Source organism: Phoenix dactylifera, chromosome 9 (genome assembly GCF_051530095.1).
Source record: "Phoenix dactylifera cultivar Ajwa chromosome 9, Ajwa_hap1_PhDact_Kaust_v1.1, whole genome shotgun sequence".
Classification (NCBI taxonomy): Eukaryota; Viridiplantae; Streptophyta; class Magnoliopsida; order Arecales; family Arecaceae; genus Phoenix; species Phoenix dactylifera.
In genome coordinates, this window is record NC_143198.1 from 30,819,000 (window position 1) to 30,840,794 (window position 21,795).

A 21,795-nucleotide genomic window follows, 5' to 3' on the forward strand; every position below is an offset into this window, starting at 1 on the left:
AGACTCCTCAAAGAGCACTCTAATAAAGGAAAATTTAGGTTGAATTTAAACCAACCAAATCCAGATGCCGCGACACACTCACCGGGTCCTTAGACATCTTTATTCCTTCACATGATCCATGGAATCAGATGCATTTTTTGTGAAAATGCAAGCAAAGGAGAGAGAAATAAAAACTAAGCTTTATCCACTCATATCTAGGATAAGAATTTATATTTAAATAGATCTTTGTTTATTTTTATATTGGATATGGGACTATTCTTAAAACTTCAGAATTTGGAATTAAATATTTAACAAGAAACCAATAGAAAGAACCTACAATTGATCATAAAAAATATTCATTACTTAAGTAAGAAAATGTAATAGTCATTAAGCGAAAAAGGCTACCTATTCTTGTTACAGAAAGATATTTCTTGATGAGATATACTATTCAAGCACTCATGGATATAGAATATGTAGACTTGGTTGATGCCATATACATGGGTCGTCTTCATGGGCCATTACCCAAACAACGTATTCTCGTTCCACCATTAAAACCATATGATATTATTCCAACGTGCAAACCTCGTCGCGCTGTGGATGGAGAAGTATTACCGCATGCCTTGACGCAATACGTCTTGGCTGATCAAAAGTTCACCTTCTTAAGTGGTATAAAACAAGCCAAGCTTCACCCCTGGACGATGCATGATATTATTATACGAATAAGAGAAGAGCACCTACACCTACGCCTAAGAAGACAACAAGTTCATCATCAACCGGAAGACAAACATCCAATAGATGTTTCAAGAGTCTTTAGCCAAGCTCGAACTCTTTTCAAAAAGCTTGGAACTCATTCGCGAAGACAGTAAACCCTGCTATACTCTAGTCTTAGAAGTACTTGTCTTGATTCACTCAAACAGTATCTTACTTATGAAGGCTCCCATGAAAAAATTCCTCAAAGATAGAAGCGATATGATTTTGGACCTAAGACAATTGAAGTAACGTAGGAATCCGTCTGTCTAGAATCTTTTTGAATTTATCCCTTTCCCTTTCCCATAGTTTTCCAACAACAAGAGATTTGAACAAGTCGCACTAGATCAAGCTCGTCATCCTAACCGGGCTTGCCGTGCAAAGGACTCAAGCTCATGGGCGTGAGGCTACTAACTATTTCAGGTGCAAACTCGGTCAGGCATAACTGAGCACAAGCAATTGCCTGACCCGCCGTGCCGAACTCTTAAAACATAAGACACGTCTTTTGAGTGAAAATGCTTGGTCACAATTCATGGCAGAAGTTTGATCGAACAGCAACTGGGCTGAGTTCCCAGCAATTTCCTGGCCTGGGGCCGTCGGCTCATCTCTAGGAAAAGACGTAGACTTAGTCTACCTTTTCTTTGCAGTGAAATAAGGATTGGTGGCTTATTTCTTGCTTCTGTTTGATGGGATCACGATAGAAAAGATGGACCAAAAAAATTCTTAGAAAGAACAGATAGAAAAAGAATGCAACGAAGGATATATAGATGGAGAGCAGATTTCTATATTGATAAAATTGGACAAGAAACCCATGCCCCACCTTTTTTTATTAACCCTATGCTATTAAATTTTATTACTAATTATTTTAATTTTAGTACTCCATAATTCTAAATTAAAAATTAGAAATATCTATTTTTTATATTTTTATTTAGTATTTTTAGTATATAGAATTAATTAATTATATGAATTAAATTATAAATTAATTAGTTATCAATATAGTAATATATATTAATTAATTAATTCATATATAATTAATTAATAAAATTATGTACGAAATCAAATTAAATATTTGTATATTATTTATATGATAATAAATTATAAAGATTATAAAATTATATATTACTCTATTTCTTTAGTATAAATAAGTATTATAAATTAATAGCAATATTTTTTTATCAAAGAATAATTGGGTAAGAATGTTATTCAAATATTATGCATTGTCCTTTTCACTCTCTCTATACCAAATAGATTAGAAAATTATATTCATCTATCCTTCCATGTTTTCCCAAATATACAGAAGGATGGATGAAAGATTCATTCTAAATATAGGGTTAGGACTGTCCCAAACATCCAATTCTCTTTAAGAAAGTTTTTCCATATAACAAAGTCGGAACGTTCAACGATCTATGGAATTATCAATCTTAAGCAAACTTGGGAAGTGAAAGCTTAAAATCGTTCAGCATGTTTGGAAATGGGAAGCCGTTACTTCCCCTTCCTAGATCAGTCAATGGTGTTTATTTGGAAAATTTCACATTCGAACAAATTGGATTTCAAGAATATCTTATAATATTCCAATATAAGTAATTTATATGAGGAAATTACATGTATCTAGAACGCTGCACAAAAGTATCGACTGCTTTGGAAGTTATCCACGAGGATTGTTCGCGTCGAACTAATAAAAGAGCTGTAGTTAACTGGTGAGACTTTGTCCGGTCAAAGTGGGTGAACAAACAAGCATCCATGCGACTCGCATCACGTACATTTGACTTTATTTATTTGTTTATTTTCTTTTTCAAGAAAGGGTCACTTAATTCTTTTAGTAAAAAGAGGAATCCATATCACTTCTTTATTTCCAAAACATATTTAATTGATTTCAGATTGGATCTTTCTTGGCAAGCAACCTGCTTGTCATTATTTTAGTAAACATGACCATAAGTATAGACCTCCTTGTATATATGTATGGGACGCAATTCAAACGCTATTCTTCACGGTGGCACTGTAGTTGTTCAGCACATCGTAGTACCGGCTCCAGATCATTATCCCACCATACTTTGGCCCCTGAATTGCCGGCAGAACCTGAGAAATCAGCACGTCGGGAGGAATGTAGCCACCACTCGGGGCCGCATCGGGCGACGCCGGCAAGCCCAAGAAAAAGCTGGTCGCCGTCACGCTCGATATCCAGGTGTTCCACGCACTGACCAAATTGTCGATGCTCCCCGAGTACTGGCACGGTGGGTTGTTGTAGAATTGGATCCAGACATAGTCGAAAAGTCCGGTCTGCAGCGCCGTGTTGAGGTGCGCGTCGGGGTACGGGCACTGCGGCGCCGCCGTGAGGTAGACCTTGTTTCCCTGGCTGCTGAACTGCGACAGAGCCTGTGCAAGGGTGTCGAAGAAGTCTCCGTTGGTTGCCTCGATGTCGAAGTCGATGCCGTCGAGGACGGCGGCTCCGAGGGGACGAGAGGAGGAGCTGCCGCCAAGGAAGTTGTCCCAGAGGTACTGGGCGACGTTCTGGGCGTCGTCGGTGGAGGAGAGGGAGTAGCTTCCGGAGGCGCCGCCGAGGGAAAGGAACACCTTGACGCCCTGGGACTGGCAGGACTGGATGTCGGAGGTGAGGCTGGTGCAGGTGCCGGCGGAGGGGTCGCAGTGGCCTGCGAGGTTGAGGACGGGGGTCTGGCCGTTGCCGAATGTGGTGAGGAAGGCGAGGTTGACGTAGGAGTAGAGGCCGGAGGCGCAGGTGTCGGCGAGGGTGCCCTCGTTGCCGTTCTGGCCCCAGTAGACAGCGATGCTGCCTGCATGGGAGCCGGCGACTAGGGCGAGGAGGAGGAGGGGGAGGAGGAGGTTGGTGGCCATGGTGAATGTAACTATGTAAGAGGAGAGGAAAGCTAATGGGGCTTCTCTTCTCCCTGGGTTGAGGGAATGGGAGAGAGCTCGTGCCTCTTATAACGGGTGAGGGGTGGTGTGAATTGGTTCTTTTCCTCCCCCGTTCGGATAGACTTGGAAGACTAAAGCTTCATTGACCCGGAATCGGCGGGTAAGATGGCATGCATGCATCAGCAAAAATTTTTACATACATATCCTCTTAAATATTAAAATTTATATAAATATATCTTTTTAAAAATATTATTTATATGTATATTTTATAAAATACTTATTTTGTGTGCATACTATTTTTTTTTTCTTTTTTCTTGCATATATACCTATGTTATTTAGCACTATTAAAAAAATTACTGGTTGAAAATTGAAATGACGAAAATAATCTTAATAGGTAAAAATGCAAAAAAAATACTGATAAAGGTATATATGTAAATAGTAATTTTGAAGAGTATTCATGCAATTTTACAATTTAGAAGAGTATAAATGCAAAAAAAAATGATTGTTGCATAAATACTCTCATAAATATTTGAATTTGCATGCATACCTTTTTAGATTTTTATTTACATGCATGCCCTTACAAAATATTATTTTTGTATAAATATCGTTAACATAGCAATTTAGCTGACATGATTAGTGAAAGAATTTTCATAATTCTTTTTATTATCTAATTGTCGAATTAATATTTTTTGAGTAATATTTTTACAGAAAATATTGAATAGCAGGCATTAAACTAAAATCCAAGTATTAAAATAAGTTGAAATAGATAAAAATAAAAATATTTTTTTATGTAAACACTCCTAAATATGTGAAATTATATGAATATCTTCAAATAGTAATTATTTATATATATATATATATCCTTATAAATATTTTTTTTTACATGTCTATCTATTAAGAATATTTTAGTTATTTCTAATTTTAAACCACTAGTTTTTTAAAGGCCTGATATGCATGTAAAATAAGGGTTTTGAAACGATATTCATACAAAGTTGAATATTTAGAAGCATATGTATGCAAAAAATTCTAAACTTAATTATTTAGGAGGCTCTATTTGCATCACCCCAGTCCCCTAAGATGAGGCCGCTACAGCATGGCAAGACTGCAAGAAAAAAGATTTCGCTGCTACCAACATGAACCTGCGAGTCGATGCAATTCTCATGGAGCGAAGTAAGAAAATTCATAGCCATGTATGACCGAGCATGGCATCAAATTCTTTCAAAGTATCGTTGATGGCTCTCTGTACTTATATTTTAACAAGTCTAACGAAATTGAAATGCTATCATATAGGCCGCTCAATAGGCGGAACTTCTCCTTTTCAAAACAAGAAAAAGAGCCTACTTTTGAGGAGGAGGAGAACCATGCACAAACGTCAGTATCAATTTGTCACGTTAATCCTGTGTGAAAGAAAGAGGTTAAACTTGATAAAGATGACGAAGAACAAGAACAAGAACAACCAGAAAGTTGAGTTGTCATTATCAATTTGTCATGATTAGTTAAACTTGTGTCCTTGAATTATCATCATCAATTTGTCACCAGCTAAACTTGTGTTCTCGTAACAGCCTGCACCAATTGTTGGTCGCTAAACTTGTGTTATCAATTTGTCACTAGTTAAGCTTGTGTCCTTGTCACTGGTTAAACTTGTGTCTATCAATTTGTCACTAGTTAAACTTGTATCCCTGTAACAGCAACTTGAATTATCATTATCAATTTGTCACTAGTTAAACTTGTGTCCTCGAAATATCACTATCAAGTTTACTGGTTAAACTTGTGTCCTTGTAGCAACCTAGACCAATAAGAATAAGAACAACTAGAAACTTGAGTTATCATTATCAATTTGTTACTGGTTAAACTTGTGTTCATGTCGCGCGCTAGTTAAACTTGTGTTCTCGAACTATCATTATCAATTTGTCACGGATTAACCTTGTGTCCTTGTGAGAGCCTTTTCCAACTGTCACTGGTTAAACTTGTGTCCTTGAATTATCATTATCAATTTGTCACTGGTTAAACTCGCATCCTTGTAGCAGCCTGGCCCGATTTGGTCCTGTATAAGCCAATTAGTCAGGGAGACCAAGTAATACAAGCACGAAGTGGGCAAGGTATAACCTGAAGACAAAGCAACAAGGGTTTGGCAGGGTCCCCCTACTTTATTATTGAACATCAAATAAACTTGAACGGATAAGAAATGGTTAAAAAAATGGATAACCATGAGCTTGGAACAAGTGAGTCATCAAGTACGCGACAACATTATCTTCTCTTTTTCCAAAAAGCCAGCTTGACGGCCAGCTTTTATTATTATTATTACTATTATTATTATTTTTAATGTAATGGGACGCAAAAGAAGCCACCCATTGAACCTGCAACCTCTTCGCCATCTAGAAGCGGTCGCCTACGCGGACCTTTGACGTGGAAAACGTCGCAGTGGGAGTGCTTAAAACGTGGAATTCGGGCTTTCATTCCACAGGAAGCGACATCGTGCTGCCGAATCTTGAGAGTTGAAGCAAAGCCACACCTTCCTGCCAGAATTTGGATCCAGAATTCCACAGCGACATTCACGCAAGCACTAACTTTTTTTTTTATTATTTTCTTTTAAATTTAGATCCAATACACCCTAGAAGGCATGAGCAATAATAATACGAACGCGTGTAAGAATCAATATATACATTAAAAAGCATCGAAAATTTTTGTTTTTTGTAGTGAGTTGGAGATAAAGTATATAACTCCTAAGCCGTCATCTGGGTTGATTACGTATTATGGTCGCACGAACATTAAAACGGTGCCCTAAAGTTCATACAAGATCTATAGATGGATACTTTTTCAATGAACTTTATAAATTTAAATCAATAGATTATAGACAAAAGGATCCAACTACTAAGTCCATCATAATCAAGTAATTCAAATATTCAAATACAAAATTTTAACTGTTTATTGACATTAGAAAATAAACTAGCTAACTAGCTAATGACTATTGTTCGAACTTCACACCAACCCATCCAAAATCTAAACTTCCTATGACTATAAAAAAATATGCAACAAGAGATGTGAGTTTTACGGCCCAGTAAGAATCCTTGTGCACTGGCATGCATGATTATAGATATTTTTTTCATATAAATATATGAATGCTAATGATCAAAATAAGTAAAATGCAATAATTTTTATGATAGTTTTCGTATTATTATATTTTGATCATGTATACTTGTCATTGATAGTATGATGAATGCATATACAAATATAACTTATATTTGCACAATTAGACTAATAAATGTGGTACTCTAGATTAATCATGTTATGCTGATTACCCCGTTATGGGTGGAAAGCGTTTAGTTTCACATCGGTTATTCGCTAGATAGATATTAGGTTGTTTGGGGGGGGGGGGTGCACCGAATTTAGTCCCACATTGACCGTTCAGCGGAAAGGTCTGTGCGTTAAATGGGGGGCTCAATAACCTCTTCTCGCCGAGGCGCCTTTTGGGGACAAAACCGTGAGGGACGCCCAAGCCCCCTATGCGAGCTCCGCGCCCGCAGGTGGGTGCGCACCCCGTGCGAGCTCCGTGCCCACAGGGTCCAGAGCGGACAATACCTCGGTGGGAACGCATTCGCTTTCCCTGCGCGGCTCGGTTTGGGACTATGCTGTTGTCGGGGTGAAAATCCCGCAACATAGGTATTTATGCATGACTAAGTAATTCAAATAATACCTTCCAACTAGCTATTTTAAGTGTGGTTCTCTGTTGTTACAAATAGTATCAGAGCGGAGGCTGACCACGAGCCAATCTGTATGTGTTGATAGACTAGCAACAAAGTTGTATTCTAATGGACCGGTCTAATCCTCCTAGTCACCAAAAGTTAGCTTCCACGCATCAAACGCCGCCTACAATTTGGCCTGTTCTATGACCAGCTGGATTGATTCCAAGAATGCGTCAATATGGTACATTCGTTGTTTAAGAAAAGAGAGATGTTTTGAAAACGAAGTTTTAGCAACCGTATTTGACAAAATAACAAAGTTTTAACGGAAAAAAAAAAAAATCAAGGCACGGCTTGTCAGTTTTAAGGAGAAAAAATAATCAGGCCACGGCTTGTCAGTTTTAAATTGGCCGTGGCATCTCCTGTGTTCTTCCAACTTTGCCTCTGCCACCGTGTTTTGAACTTATAACATGTCGCTCCAAAACTTCTAAATAGAAAGTGTTATTTGGGTTTGTTTAAATTTTTTGGTCCTACAACCAGTATATGGGACTAAACACATACTCATATGAGTTTCTCATATACATACTCTTTTGAGCCTGGGTATTCTCGTCAGACTAGAGGCCTAAATCAATGCAAATCCGATCACAAATGCTACAAATATAATCATATACACCATGGCTAGCCCATGGTCAACTTAAATAAGCTTGTGGTAAAGTATCTTCTAATCCACATAGGTTATGATAATTCAATAGCAATTTAAGGCCTTATCCAAAAAAAAAAACTATGGATGTTATTTGAGTTTCTTGATCCTATATAAATATTCAAAATTTGTCTAGTGCATAGCCAAAATGGAACTAAAAATACACCCATAGATCCTTACATTATCAGTGAAAGCCGGTGATATATAATAGTTATTACTGCACCTTTATCCATGGCAACTTGAAGAGGAAACTTTTCCACTATTGCACCTGCAAAGAGACCCTCAATGAAAGCACAAAATATGCAAGATCTTGCTATCAAAACTCGATCCAAAGTCTTAAAGAGCACTAATTTCATGCAGAAGGAAGAAAGAACAAAGGCCATTAGAGTTGTCCAATGGTAGGACTCTCTAATGCTTAAGTTAGTAAAGAGGATTTTGAAGAATGAAGAAGAATAAATCCGGGTAATGAATCAGAAAAAAAAAGGACCTTACGTACTTGATATGTCGCCCCTTTTTCTAGACATGGAGTCCTCGCCCACCGGTGTTCAACTTCGAAGTCCCAAGCCTGATGAAAAATAACCCATGGTCATCCTTATCCAATTCAACCCATAAAGATTTGTCCAACTAAAATAAGGTCCTCTTTCTCTTTAGTGTCATGCATCGGCCTCGAGGTTGGATTTGGGCTATATTACATATTTGTCTGTATAACTACCCAAGATGTACTCAGTAAATAACTCATGTGAAACTAAACACATGCCTGCACGGGTCATCACATACCCTTTCCATTTAAGCCCCAGTATTCTCGTCAAGTTAAGGATCCACATCTATTCAAATCCAATCATAAATACTATGCAAATCCAATTACAAAACACCATGATCAGCTTGTGATCACCTTACATATACCCATGTTGCGGTGTCCCCAATTCCACATAGATAATAGTTCAAGTATGTTCAGATACTATTTGTAACAATCCAAAACTTCATCCAAAAAACCTAGCCAAAAAGTATTATTTAGATTATTTGATCTTGTATAAGTACCCAAAATTTATCTAGCAAATAACCAATATTGGACTAAACACACATCCGCATGAATCCTCGCAGATGACAAGATGGGCCACACAAGGAATGTACAAAACAAGACAAATGCAACCCCACAAAGGATGACAGAAGAGCGAGATGAGGGAGGAATGGCCTGAACCAGATAGATCAATGGGGAGGGCTAGGAGGATCGATCCAAGCAGCAACATCATAAAGTCCAACAGCAGACATGGCCATCCGGCCAATTCAAATCACTTGTAAGTAGCTCGAGCTCGGGAAGGATTCGAGCTAGCTAAGAGTGGAAAAATTGTGATAGATAGAGCATCACCAATGAAGACAAGAAAAGGAGCACCTGGCACACCTTTAGAGATTGTATGGCCAAGAACAAATGATGAGTCATCAATCACCACCACCATCACCATCTATCATCATCTCCTCATTCTCAAGTATAAATCTCATTGGCAATGCAAATTTCCTAATCTATGAACTCTCATTGTGATGCAAATCTCAAGTATAGATCCTATTGACAATGCAAATTTCCTACTCAAGAAACTTGTTGTGAGCTTGTGCTAGTTATCCTAAAGCTAGAGCTTAACATACTTTTATGGAGGAAAGAGCTTATTATGCTTGTTACCTTTTAACAAAAGGTTATTTGCAGGAATTGTTTTTAATTAGAATTTAGTGGCTAGAAATCAAAACTTTTTATCTAGTTCTACAAATTGTGTGAGCAATGATGCGACGACAAACAACTCTCCTAGACAACCTTAATGAGACATCATATGCTCTCCTGTAATTTCTGCATGCAGTAGCTGTCATTCAAAGCCTTACCTGACCGTTTAGGGTTAAACTTTCCTGTATATTAGAATTTTGTTATCAAGATCTCATCTAATTGTCCTAGTTTCTAGATGGCATCAAGCAAAATAATCTGAAGACTTCGCAATGACACAACATCAAGTTGGTAACAAAATTATCTCGATAGAAAGGATGATTTATACATTCTACTAAGTTATTTGATATTTCTTTTAATTTTCTCACTTCAAAATCAATTAGCGGACAATCCGGCCAGTTTAACATACATTATATGGAGTTCCCACTTTGAATAGTTACAAGCAGCACATTGGCCATATTTTTTTCCTCTAAACTCAAAACCTAAATAAAACAGGTTTTGCTTTCATTTACGTTCTCTTGCCATCATTTAGTGTGAGACACGAATATAGAGGCAACCGGCGTTGGCCCAACCCACATGCTTCTCGACCCAACTTGCATCCTTAGTGGGCCGGGCTAATATTTTAACTCGTACACAGCTCCCAAAGCGAACAGTTAATGATCCAACGGTGGATTGGCTCGAAGGAAGGTGAATCCTTCTTTTTCGCGTGAAGGATGCAAGTTGGATCCCCCAAGGACTCTTAGCTGCGTCCAAGTAACCGCTATCACATACAGCTGGAGCACGCCCGGTCGCCGCTTTTTAAACCCCTACCGCCTCCTAAACCCCTCTCCAATCACACCGCGCTTAGCAAGAAATAAAGGCATCCTCGCCTCCTCCTCCTCTTCTCTCCCCTTTCCTGAAATCCCTTCCCTTCTTGAAACCCAATCGAGCGAACGCCGCCGATCGCGGCGGCCTCCGGCGCGAGCGTCGGCATGGACTACCACTTCCTGGAGATCAACCTTATATGCGCCCAGGGACTGAAGCCGCCTGCCGGATTTCGCCGCGCCCAGGCCTACGCCGTCGCCTGGGTGGATCCCGCCTTCAAGCTCCGCACCCGCGTCGACCGCACCGGCGGCGAGAATCCTACCTGGAACGACAAGTTCATCTTCCACGTCCCCGCCGGCTTCCTCGCCGACGACTCCTCGTCCGCCGTCTCCGTCGAGATATATGCTACCGCCGGCTGGATCCTCCCCGACTCCCTTCTCGGAACCGTCCGCCTCCTCGTCGGCAACCTCCGCCTGCTCTCCCGCCGCGACGGCTGCCCCGTCTTCGACGCCGTTGGCATCCGCCGCCCCTCCGGCCGCCTCCACGGCGTACTCAATGTAGGCGCCATGCTCCTCCGCCGCGTCCCCCTCGTCGCCGCCGAGGTCCTGGGCGCCTGCCCCGCTGTTAGCTACCTCTCCCTCATGGGCGAGAAGGGTTCCAAGATCAGGCGCCGCCAGGCGGCGGCGCCGAGGGACGACCCCGCCGCCGGGAAGGATCCGGCGCTTAAGCAGTGGAACGGAGAGACGATATCGTCAGACGGCGGGGTTGAGGCTGAGGAGATATCGGACGGTAGGGTGGTGCCGTGCGGGCCCTGCTTCCTGGGGTTCCCGAGGCGGATCCATCGGAGCCCATCTGATCAGATCTTGCAGCTCTCCTCGACCGAGGAGAGCCCTGGTCGATGATGGACTGTCCTGATCTCTGAGCCACCGCCGCTGTTGATTCGTCTCTCTCCGTTTTATTCGTTTAGTTTGTTTTTGCTTGCTTTTGTTATGAACTCATTGGTTATTCTTTAAATTTGCCAATTCTATTGGTGATTTTGTGGACATAAGAGACAACACATTGGATGATATATTTATGTAAATCTTAGTGTTAAGAAGTTTTGAGGTTTTGGGATGATTGAATTTGGGATTGGAATTCGGAATAGAAACTATGAGTGATGAATAGAAACTGCCTCACGATCTAATTGTAGTTCTAGGGTTGCAAAGGGGTTTAGCCGACCCATGTCTTGACCCTAATTTGTATATGAAGATATGTGAATTAAGCGAGCTAAAATTTGGCCTGCGGTCGGGTTTGAGTCATGTATCACTTCGCTAGTTGTGGCTTTAAGTTGGGTCGGCAAATTATAAGCTTGTCGAACCAAATCCGATATGACAAGATCCAAAAATCCGTATCATATAAACTTGTTCTAGTTCACTTTAAATAGCTTTCCTAACTTATTAAATAAGCTCTTAGTTAAACTAATTCCTCTTTTTTCATGTCAATAAATATATCTCTTTAAGTTTAATTTTGCTTAATTATACTTAAACATTTATATTTTGTTGTTTGTTTTGGTAGATTTCTATTTAGAACATGCTAAATACATCAATATATGCAATAAAAAATCTTAGCTGGTAAATTTAAGAACAATCAATTACTTGGATGAAATAAAAAATTCTTAAATGAAAATTTAAGTTCAAGCTAGTTTTTTTGTCTTATTTAATTTTTAATAACTTATATTTGATTATAATTTATATCTTAGTTATAAAAGAATAGGTAGATGCTTGACTCAAGCTGTAAAATTGACTTGATTCTATTTTGAACTTGAATATCTCATGTTGTGTTCAAGTAAAACTTGATCCCGGCCTGATCAGAATAACTCATTTAGTCTGTAATCCTTTCTATGGACTTGATCCGACCTGACTTAATCAGTTTATGAGCTAAATCCGGTAGGGAGACGAGCATGTTGGAAAAGTATGCTGGCAGGCAAAGGATATATAAGCCCATTATCTAGGCTAGATATATGTAAGAACATGCCACTGGCGTTAGGTTAGCCCAGAAGAGGATGCTCGAAGAAAGTTAATTCAAATAGCATAGATTCAGGTATCTTGACCTTTAAGGACTTTTGTTATCGCCACACCGTCTGTGATGGATAGGGTTGGATAAGGTGTAGCTGAGCTATGATTGAAAATTTTTTACTATTACTGCCACTCTTAAGGTAAAGTTCTACTAGTAATCTAAAAGTAAGGTAAATTAAAGATAAAATAAAAAATAATTAAAGATAAATTAGATTTATTGATGTGTCGAGAGGTATCCTCTTCTAAAATATAATTCACTTATTTATACCAGCAAACAAATATCTATAATTGTCCATTTTGATGATGGTAGCTAACGTCCAACATTTACTTTCTTGATAGTTTTGGTGACTGGCACCAACTATCCTCCGCTACCCATGTTGTTATTATGATGTTCTGACCTTCTCATCTGCCAGAATGGTAAGTAGGCTCAATCAGCCTTGACTCGTCATGCATCCATTTGGCCTGTTCTATAGTTTATCCTAACAGTTTTTTTCTATTCGGCCTATAGCATGATATCTCCATGCCAACTTAGCGAATTTCTATATACTGTCTGTTACTTAGCTTTATCTTTCACTTGGATATTCACCTGAAATCTATTATACCTATCATATTCCAACATTACCACAAAGCTGAGCGAGCATGCGCCCCTCATCCTTACCTTGAGTAAGGATGTGGTGTAAATAGATTGGAATATGAAACCAAGTTGAATCAGGTTCAGCATGCCCTGATCTAACCCAACCTTTGCAGCCCTAATAGTTATATATTTTTTTTGCGATAGAAGATAAAAACTTAAATTAATCTAAACAGAGAGGTGGCCATCCAAGAACAATAGTTTAAGGAAAAGAGATTAGTGATTAGACACGGCATTAATGGGGTCACGCATTACACTTAAAACTGCTATCTTTCTTCCTCTCTTTTTATGCTTCCGGTGTGCATATTTGCTTTTTGCGGGGCAAGAGGATGAGCATGCATATTTGTGAAACACATATGAGGACAATCTTTTGTACCATCAGTTCCAAGGAGACTTATATGTAACACCCAGACATATGACAGATAATGAATGGTGTGTAACTTTGCCATCATTTTCATGGGAACTTAAAAGAGCCGACCGACGAACCGTCTCTTGTATTGTCTGGCTTTGGTCATGAGTCTCTACCTAACAAAAAGTTTTAGAAAATCCTTGGCCCAAGCCTACCAACTTTGCATCTCTACTTCGTGATGGAGCAGGGTCTATTCAGCATTTTTAAACACATAGAATGGATGGAATTATTGTGTACGAAGTGGCTCTAACTTTAGTGTTACGAGCCGATCGCATAAGAACTTCTCTTACATGTACTGGAACAGTGTGTGCTCGCAAACCCGGTCGCTGGCTGTCAATGGGTCGGCCCGGCCCAAAATTGGCCTCAGGTGTTGGATCCATGGGCTGTGCTTCGGGCCTGGAAATAGAGACCCATGAAAATTTTTTTAATCATGTTTGACAAGAAAAAGAATGAAGGGAGTACAGTTACGATGGATGATCCAGTTACAAAAGCCTCTCCTTCAGCAAAGAATGTATAGTAAGATAAATTATATTTACTATATTAATGTGATCTTCCATCTCTACTATGTGATTTGTCATCTTTAAACACTATAGAAGGTTGTACAACTATAGTAACAATGAATGGGAAAAGAATTCCCTTCCTATTATTTAAAAGAATGTCCCTAACTAAATAGCTACAAATATTGCATTCGCTTTATTTTTTCGACATGTGGAATGGTGCAACTGGAGTATCTTGAATTTTAGTTGTATTTAATATACTCGGTTTTAATATCATAGATGGGCACAGTGGTAATGGGATATTATTTGTGTTTCGACAAAAGTTCTGAAATAATATTTTTTGCTTTATAGTATAATGTGAATGGTGATATATTATATATTAGGCTTCTGCACAAGAAGTGAAGTGAGATCCCTCCCATTTATATAGTTTTTGATTACCATGTTGAATTTTACCGCATGATTTATGTATAGCCTTTTCTTCTTTTCTTTCTTGAAAAATAATTTTGAGTGTTACTTCTATTCCGTAACTTACACACACATACATACATACATACATACATATATATATATATATATATATATATATATATATATATATATATATATATATATATATATATATATATATATCCACTTGCATTTGATGAATTTTTAAAGCTATATACTATTAATTTCTTGACAAGAACAGTGGATGTGGTATCCTGCAACTCATAGGGTTCGCTTGTTTTTTTTCAGAGTTCAAAAAAAAATTAGCAAACCACTTAATTTCTCTCCAATAATCTCCAAAAATACATAATCCGAAGAAGATAATTACATGATAAGATTACCTTAACATATAATTTATCTCCTCCTCCCCCCTCCTCTTCTTTTTAAAGAGGTATCCCTTCTTCTTTTGGCTCATCATTTTCGCCACACCTGTTCTCAACATTGTTTGCACTAACAAAAATTAAAACTCTAATAAATTTCCCCTTAAAAAGCTACAAGACAATTGCATTTAATTCCCCACGGGTAGCGAGTTTTTTATGACAGTTGTCAGAATGTTAGCCTCCAAAAACGATTGAAATGCTGTAAAAAAAGAACTGTGATGATCTCTCTACCTACCCAACCTGCTCCCAGTCCTTGCTGCATCACATTACTTTGGACTTTGGAGCTACATATTCTTCAAATCTATGGGTGTGGTCCGCCTTTTCTTAGCCCTTAGCTGGGTTTCTAAGGCGTCGCCAGGCACTGACAGTAGAGCCACTTCTGTGATCATACGGAAAACCAGCTCGCCTCTTTTTATTTTCTTTCTTGTTTTTTTCTTCATTGAAGCTGGCCTCTTCTTTTAGGAGCCAGACATGATAAAAATAATCTTCTAACATTACCCAAAGCTCCCCATCTACAGGACAACTTCTATGGTCTTGACTCTCAAACAGATTGTTCTCAATAAAAATATCTGAAATGTTTCCATTTCATAAGCTTAGAATATGTGGCTGATGTCACAAGCTTCCTTTCCCATCATGTGCACATAATGTCTTCTTACATACAAAAACAAAGCAACATACGGATGGCCACCCCATCACATTTAAAGTTGGCCACAATGGAACAATTCAGCTGACATGGAATGATGGAACTCCGCTCATTCTTCGCTACTGGGCTGATTGGATATTGCATGCACTTGCAGAGGAGTGAAAGCAATAATGGCGAGGGCGACCCTCCACCATCCTCCCCACCCTTTATTAACCTTTTGGCATCTAACTTAATATATATCTCATCCGGCCAATTGCGATCCACGTTATCTCACTTCAAGTTGCTTCTGCTGCTGCTCCTTGCGTTCTTGGTTATGGACAATGACATGTTATGGAAGTCGACTTTGATTCTATCATTCTACGTATCATTTTGTGGGCGACCAGCTCCGTGCTCCAATAATTTACGTGTCTTCCTCCGGTACCATTCGTCCACCGTCGTAATTTATATATGATTCCACTCATGAAATGGATCTTTTCCCCTATGGAACTTTCTCGTCTGTTGCTCTTCTCAGAAGCTTTCAAGTCTCTTGCACGCTTAATCTTAAGAGCCTTAGAAATTGCCTCGAGTGGCTTTAGTTGTTGGAAGCCATTGTTGCAGCGATGTTGGAGTCTAGCCTGGACTCGAGAAAACTGAAAGTTCTCGGTCTCTGTAATTGATTTCCATCCAGTGTCCAATTGGCTGCTGTCCGAAGGAAAGACAAAAGCCAGAGAGGACATGCACCGAGTTGATAAACTATTGCAAGCGAAGCAAGAAGCCTGAGAAGGGCGATGGTCTGGGCTGTAAAGAAGGGGTGTGGCTTAGTGGTGCTGCCACTATCCTTCACGAGTTCTCCTCAGCACAATGCTTCTGATGCTATTCTTGGGGGTCAAACTTTATTAAATCCAATCAAAAGGTATATTCATCGAGGCACATAACCATAGGCTTTAAGCATTATCTTCTTAATGAAAGTGGGTTGGATTTCCTCCTTTTTTGATAAAAAAAAAAAGAGCACACTAGTGCAGTGCTCTGAGTCAACTGGTTGGTGTACCCATATTCTGATACAGACAGGAGTCCTTTTAGGGATTGGATTCCTTTTTTTTTCATTTCCTGTTTTTACTTTTTTATTCTGGCTACTTTGTTTGGCTAGAAATAAGTCATACTAAGACTTTGTTTATTGGGTACATGGCTTGATATGGAACATGTTATTAGCTTTGGTAGGAGTGAAAATTATGAATTGTTATCAATTATTTGTGCCTTTTTTTGAGGAGGATGTAAGCTCTAAGATTTACAAATATGCCATTATTTTTTGATACTTCTGATTATCAATAAAATTGCTAGTTCTTCACTTTTGTTCTTCTCTAATTAGAGGCAATTTGAAGGCTCCAACCCCTCAAAGATGACCCTGTTTCTTGATGCAGAAAAACCACATCATATTCCTCTGTCAACCTTTCACCTTGTTATAGAAGAAGAGTATATGCATGGTAAAACTTTTGTTGATGAATAAAATAACACTGCCTATAGATTTCTGAGTTTGGACTTTTCATAAATGCACACGTCTGAGGTCGGTCCATGCTCTCTTGTCAAGTGTCCTCTATTTTTGATGATTAACATAGCTATTAGTCTTCCTTTTTAGAAAAAGCTCCTAGTCTTAATTTCCATGCATTCACACGTTGGACTGCGTACCATGATCTCTTGCCAAGTTTCTTCATTCAAGTTGCTAAAATATATCCCTTCATGAACAAATACGCTCATGCACAAATTCTCGTAGGTGAAGAATAATAAGCAGGACATGGAGTGAGTCCTACAAATCCCTGGTTTCTTAGTTATTTAACTTCTTAATATGAAATTTCAACAGTATACTATAGCAGTAGTCTGGCACGAACATATTCGGCTATTATTAACAGAGAGCAAACAGCTTGATGCTACTAGAGATATTTAAACCTCCCGATATTATGAAACAACCAGAAAGCTCTCTGTTAATTACTTAGCTTTTTAGTATGTCATGGACTGCCTCCTCCAACTTTTTTTTTTTTTTGTTGCAAAGACGGATGTTTCACACCACTCCACCTAAAAAATTAGAAAATAATGGATTCCAAAAAGCTTTTGGCATCTACATCCTTCTGAAGTGATGAATCATAAAAAAGCCATCCAATCCTTCGTCTCCTAGTAGATATGTCTCGCCTCAAAAGAGATGCAATCTCTTGCCGAACCCTAAATATCCTAAATTGTACAGTTTGTTAATTAGAAGAACAACACTGAAAAAGTTATCAGTTAGTTACTTAGCTTTATAGCATAAAATTTCACTGCTCCATGGCACAGTGCTGGCACCAAATTTTTCCATCATTGTTAATAGAGGATTAACAGTCTGACGCTGCAAATGCCATATAAATCTCTTTCGATATTAAAGAAACTATTTTATATATATATATATATATATATATATATATCACCCTGCAACATTACCTGACATGGATATAGAATGGTCCACCACCCTCCAACCCCATTGGAAGGGTAGGCTGGTAGCTAAGCTGGACTGGATATTTCTCTCTCCCCAAAATATATTGGGCATCAAGCCATCAACTGTAGAACAAGAACATTTGAAAGGGAAGGGATTACTGTGGGCAAAAACAGAGGGCAAAACCCATAAAGAAGAGACCCCAAGGAACTACAGAAGGCGATAAAGGTGGCCACCTTTCTTTCTAGAGAGACCAAACAGACCCACACATATATATACTCTTGGGAGCATTACATGGACCATCTCTCTCCCCAACTTGCCTCTCTTCTCTTCTCTCTCCTATCGCTCTTTCAGGCTCCTCCCCTATCTGCTCTTCCAAAACCACAAAAAAAAAAAAAAAAAAACAGCCCTAAAGAAACCACCTTTCCCACTTGGTACTCTGCCTGTCGTTTTGTTTTCTTGCTGGAGCCGGAACCACTGCTCTGTCTGTCGCAAATCCGTCGCAACCTCTCGGTCTCGATCCCGACGCAAGACCCCATCTCGGGCCCCCTCGTCGTCGTTTCCGACCGCCGATTCCGAAGCCTTCGGATAGATACGGCTCGAGCCCGTATCGCCTCCCGCTGTTTTCCCTTCTCCCTCGGTCGCCAGATGGTGAGATGCGGATAAAAGAGGCCTTCGTGGCTCTTATCTAAGACCTCTACCCGCCATTCCTCCGGGAAATCACGATTTTTTTTTGGATAGAAATAGGCGGAAAGATCCCCGGAACGAGCGAAAGGTGGAGATCTTGGAACGAGAGGAACCAACAAGATCCGATTTTGGTGCGCCTCTCTTTTTAGTATCCATCACTTCTAAGGTATGGGAAAACACCCCGCCCCTTTTTTTTTTCCTCTTTTTGCCATTGTTTACTTTTTCTGTTTGCTTTTCGTTTCCCCTGTTCTTGTTTGATCTATGCCGTTTGTTTTTCGAGTCTCTTTTTTTTCAAAAAAAAAAAAATCTGATTTCGTTTTTTTTCTAGTGTTTGAGGTTAAATGATGGATGGAGATATGGATGATGGCAAGTCTCTTGCTGAGGTACCTGGGAGAGAACATAATCTAGGGTTTCATTTTTGGAGTACGCAAATTCTCTATATGGAGATTACTTATATAAAACAGTTGCTCGAAATTGTTAGTATTTAATTATGGGGATTCTTTTATGATGCAGTTATAATAATATTGATCTATCTGAACAGATTCAGTCCAATCGGAAGATTGAGGTTTATCACTATGCCTTTTATTTAGTATGTTAGATTATAGCATGCTAGTTGATATGTACATCTAATCTTTTTGCTGAAATGGCTTTGTTTGTTGCTAGCTCCTCGTTTATATCTTTTCCCCGTTTCTTTCTAGTGAATGGATGAAAATTTTTGATAGGATTCGGTGCAGTGATGGGAATGCTTGCATATGTCCTCTCTTTTTTTTTATTCCAATGCAGTCTTGGTTGTATTTCCTGCTGTAATTTATGAACCAATATACTTGTACTTTCCTGGTGTTCAAGAACTTATCTTTTATTCGGTGCAGTGATGCGAATACTTGCATGTGTCCTCTTTCTTTCTCTCTCTCTTTTTTAATTCCAATGCAGTCGTGGTGGTATTTCCTGCTGTAAGTTATGAACCAATATACTTGTACTTTCCTGGTGTTCAAGAACTTATCTTTTATTGCGTAGTTATCTGTATAATGCTTGAAGATCCGCAGGATTCTATTTTACAGGGGCTTTTTTCTTTAAAGTTTTTCCCCTTCCTTTCTTCTTCTTGTTTTTTTTTTTCCTGGTCAAGAATAGTTCGTGCTTGGAATTGGATTCATGTTTTGGGACTTTTACTATAGTTTTGAATCTGATCCTTTATATTTCCCTGCTCTCCTCCCTTCTCTCTCTTTAATGATCCTTTCAGGTTTTGTTTTGGCATTTGTTGAATGGTATCATTAGCCTCATGGAGGGTGAGTCATCTTGGGAGCCTCATCCTATTAGCCACTTTGGAAGTGAGGTTGCTGAACTCGAACCAGTCTCTGGCAGCAACAACGGAGGCGAAGCATTCGTGGTTTGCTTGGATAGCATTCTTCCAGATGATATCTTAGAAAGAATCCTATCCTTTTTACCCATTGCAAGCATCATCAGGGCTGCATCGGTGTGCAAAAGATGGTATGATATCATCCACTCAAGGAGGTTTCTATGGGCCAACAAGTTGCCTCAGAAGCCATGGTACTACATGTTTACCTATAGCGAGGCACCTGCTGGTTATGCTTATGACCCAATACTTCGGAAGTGGTATAGCTTCAATCTTCCTTGCATTGAGAAAAGTAACTGGTTTATCTCTTCATCCTGCGGATTAGTTTGTTCCATGGACAATGACAGCAGGAGTCGTATTTTTGTTTGCAACCCAATTACAACAGACTGGAAGATGCTATTGGAACCTCCTGGTGTAAAATTCCCCGACTATAGTACCCTTGCCATATCCGTGGACAGGAAGTCTCATGATTACACTATTGTCGTGGCAAAATCTAAGCAGGTGCCTGGTGATTTCCTCCAGTGGGAATTCTCCATCCACATATATGAGTCAGGGAATAGATCATGGGTTACATCCATTACGGAGGTTTTCACAGGATGGAGGGGAGGTGACGAGAGTGTGATTTGCAATGGAGTTTTGTACTGCATGATTCACTCTACTGCTGTTTTAGGAACTGCTGAACGCCGCCATGGCCTGATCATGTATGATCTCTCAGCTCGATCTTCTCACACTTCTCTGATGCGCACGTTAATACCAGTGCCTTGCTCCCTCACCTGTGGCCGGATGATGAACCTCAAAGAGAGGCTGGTCATGGTTGGTGGGATTGCAAAGTATGACAGGCCGGATATCATCAGGGGAATCGGCATCTGGGAGCTTTACAAGGAAGGTTGGCGAGAGGTCACTCGAATGCCTCACAGATTTTTCCAAGGATTCGGCGAGTTTGATGATGTTTTTGCAAGCAGCGGCACTGAGGATCTGATATACATACAGAGTTATGGAGCCACCGCTTTGCTTGTTTTTGACATGAGCCAGAAGCAGTGGAAATGGTCGGTCAGGTGTCCTGTTACCAAAAGATTTCCTCTTCAGCTTTTCACTGGTTTCTGCTTTGAACCGAGGCTTGAAGTGGCCTGTTGAATTGTTTTCTTCTGCGGTGGATTTGATGGCATCACAAGGATTTATAAATAGTTTTTTCTGTTTTGGGGGTCATTTTGAAAGTTTTTGTGGGGCTTGGAGCTTATAGAAATTGCTTTTGATATAGGGGAAATCATTTCTGAAAGTGCCGCTGGTGACCCTTGTCCTTTTCTTTTATATATCTGTGGACAAAACAGTTTGAGATGTCTGTTGGCACAGTTGATCTATATAATGGCAAGAGGGCTGACTTCCATTTTACTGTGATGATTTCTGCATCATTTTTTGAGAAGTTATTTTACATTTTTCCTGTTTTGCTTAATTTTTAATAATTTTATTTCACTCATGAATATCATTTGCACTCATGAATATCAGTATTTGACTCTCATATATGTTCTAAATGTCGTTGGTATCCATCTTTAATTTTCTTTTTTTGTGATGGTTTGCTCAATTTTTAATTTTTAATATTTGACTCTCGTATATGTTCTACATACTAGAAACTTGCTTGTGGTGGTTTCTCTCTTTTGCAATGAATGAAATGCATTTGGGATACCTGTTATGAATGCCACCAAAATAAGCAGAAATTTTCAGTAGTTGCTTGTTGCCTTC

At 39.3% G+C, this 21,795-nt stretch overlaps 3 protein-coding genes across 7 annotated transcripts; 2 read left to right on the forward strand and 1 right to left on the reverse strand.

Annotated features, from left to right (window-relative positions):
* Nucleotides 1-2,537: 2,537 nt before the first annotated feature.
* Nucleotides 2,538-3,651, reverse strand: LOC103708364 (hevamine-A-like). Its single transcript, XM_008793260.6, has one exon. It carries the CDS (start codon nt 3,574-3,576, stop codon nt 2,698-2,700), a length of 879 nt encoding a protein of 292 aa, XP_008791482.2. The 5' UTR covers nt 3,577-3,651; the 3' UTR covers nt 2,538-2,697.
* Nucleotides 3,652-10,518: 6,867 nt separating this feature from the next.
* Nucleotides 10,519-11,594, forward strand: LOC103708363 (BON1-associated protein 2-like). Its single transcript, XM_017843123.5, has one exon. The coding sequence runs from the start codon at nt 10,654-10,656 to the stop codon at nt 11,386-11,388; it is 735 nt and encodes a 244-aa protein (XP_017698612.3). The 5' UTR covers nt 10,519-10,653; the 3' UTR covers nt 11,389-11,594.
* A 4,503-nt stretch (nt 11,595-16,097) lies between these two features.
* LOC103708361 (F-box/kelch-repeat protein At3g61590-like) lies at nt 16,098-21,447 on the forward strand. 5 transcript variants are annotated; one of them, XM_039131187.3, is made up of 5 exons: nt 18,162-18,671; nt 18,762-18,873; nt 19,036-19,090; nt 19,221-19,272; nt 19,945-21,447. In XM_039131187.3, the coding sequence occupies exons 3-5, from the start codon at nt 19,056-19,058 to the stop codon at nt 21,190-21,192; spliced, it is 1,335 nt and encodes a 444-aa protein (XP_038987115.3). In that variant the 5' UTR covers nt 18,162-18,671; nt 18,762-18,873; nt 19,036-19,055; the 3' UTR covers nt 21,193-21,447. The 5 variants fall into 5 exon arrangements, with proteins under 5 accessions (XP_088561096.1, XP_038987115.3, XP_088561094.2 ...); XM_088704968.2 differs by having other exon boundaries at nt 18,762-19,090; XM_026805138.4 differs by lacking the exon at nt 19,221-19,272 and having other exon boundaries at nt 18,162-18,873.
* The last annotated feature ends 348 nt before the right edge of the window (nt 21,448-21,795 follow it).

Coding starts and splice junctions, on each gene's coding strand:
- LOC103708363 (XM_017843123.5), top strand. CDS start 10,654: ATGGACTACCACTTCCTGGAGATCAACCTTATATGCGCCCAGGGACTG.
- LOC103708361 (XM_088704968.2), top strand. CDS start 19,056: ATGGAGATATGGATGATGGCAAGTCTCTTGCTGAG. Junction 19,091..19,220: donor ATGGCAAGTCTCTTGCTGAG/GTACCTGGGAGA, acceptor TTTATGATGCAG/TTATAATAATATTGATCTAT. Junction 19,273..19,944: donor AGTCCAATCGGAAGATTGAG/GTTTATCACTAT, acceptor TGATCCTTTCAG/GTTTTGTTTTGGCATTTGTT.
- LOC103708364 (XM_008793260.6), bottom strand. CDS start 3,576: ATGGCCACCAACCTCCTCCTCCCCCTCCTCCTCCTCGCCCTAGTCGCC.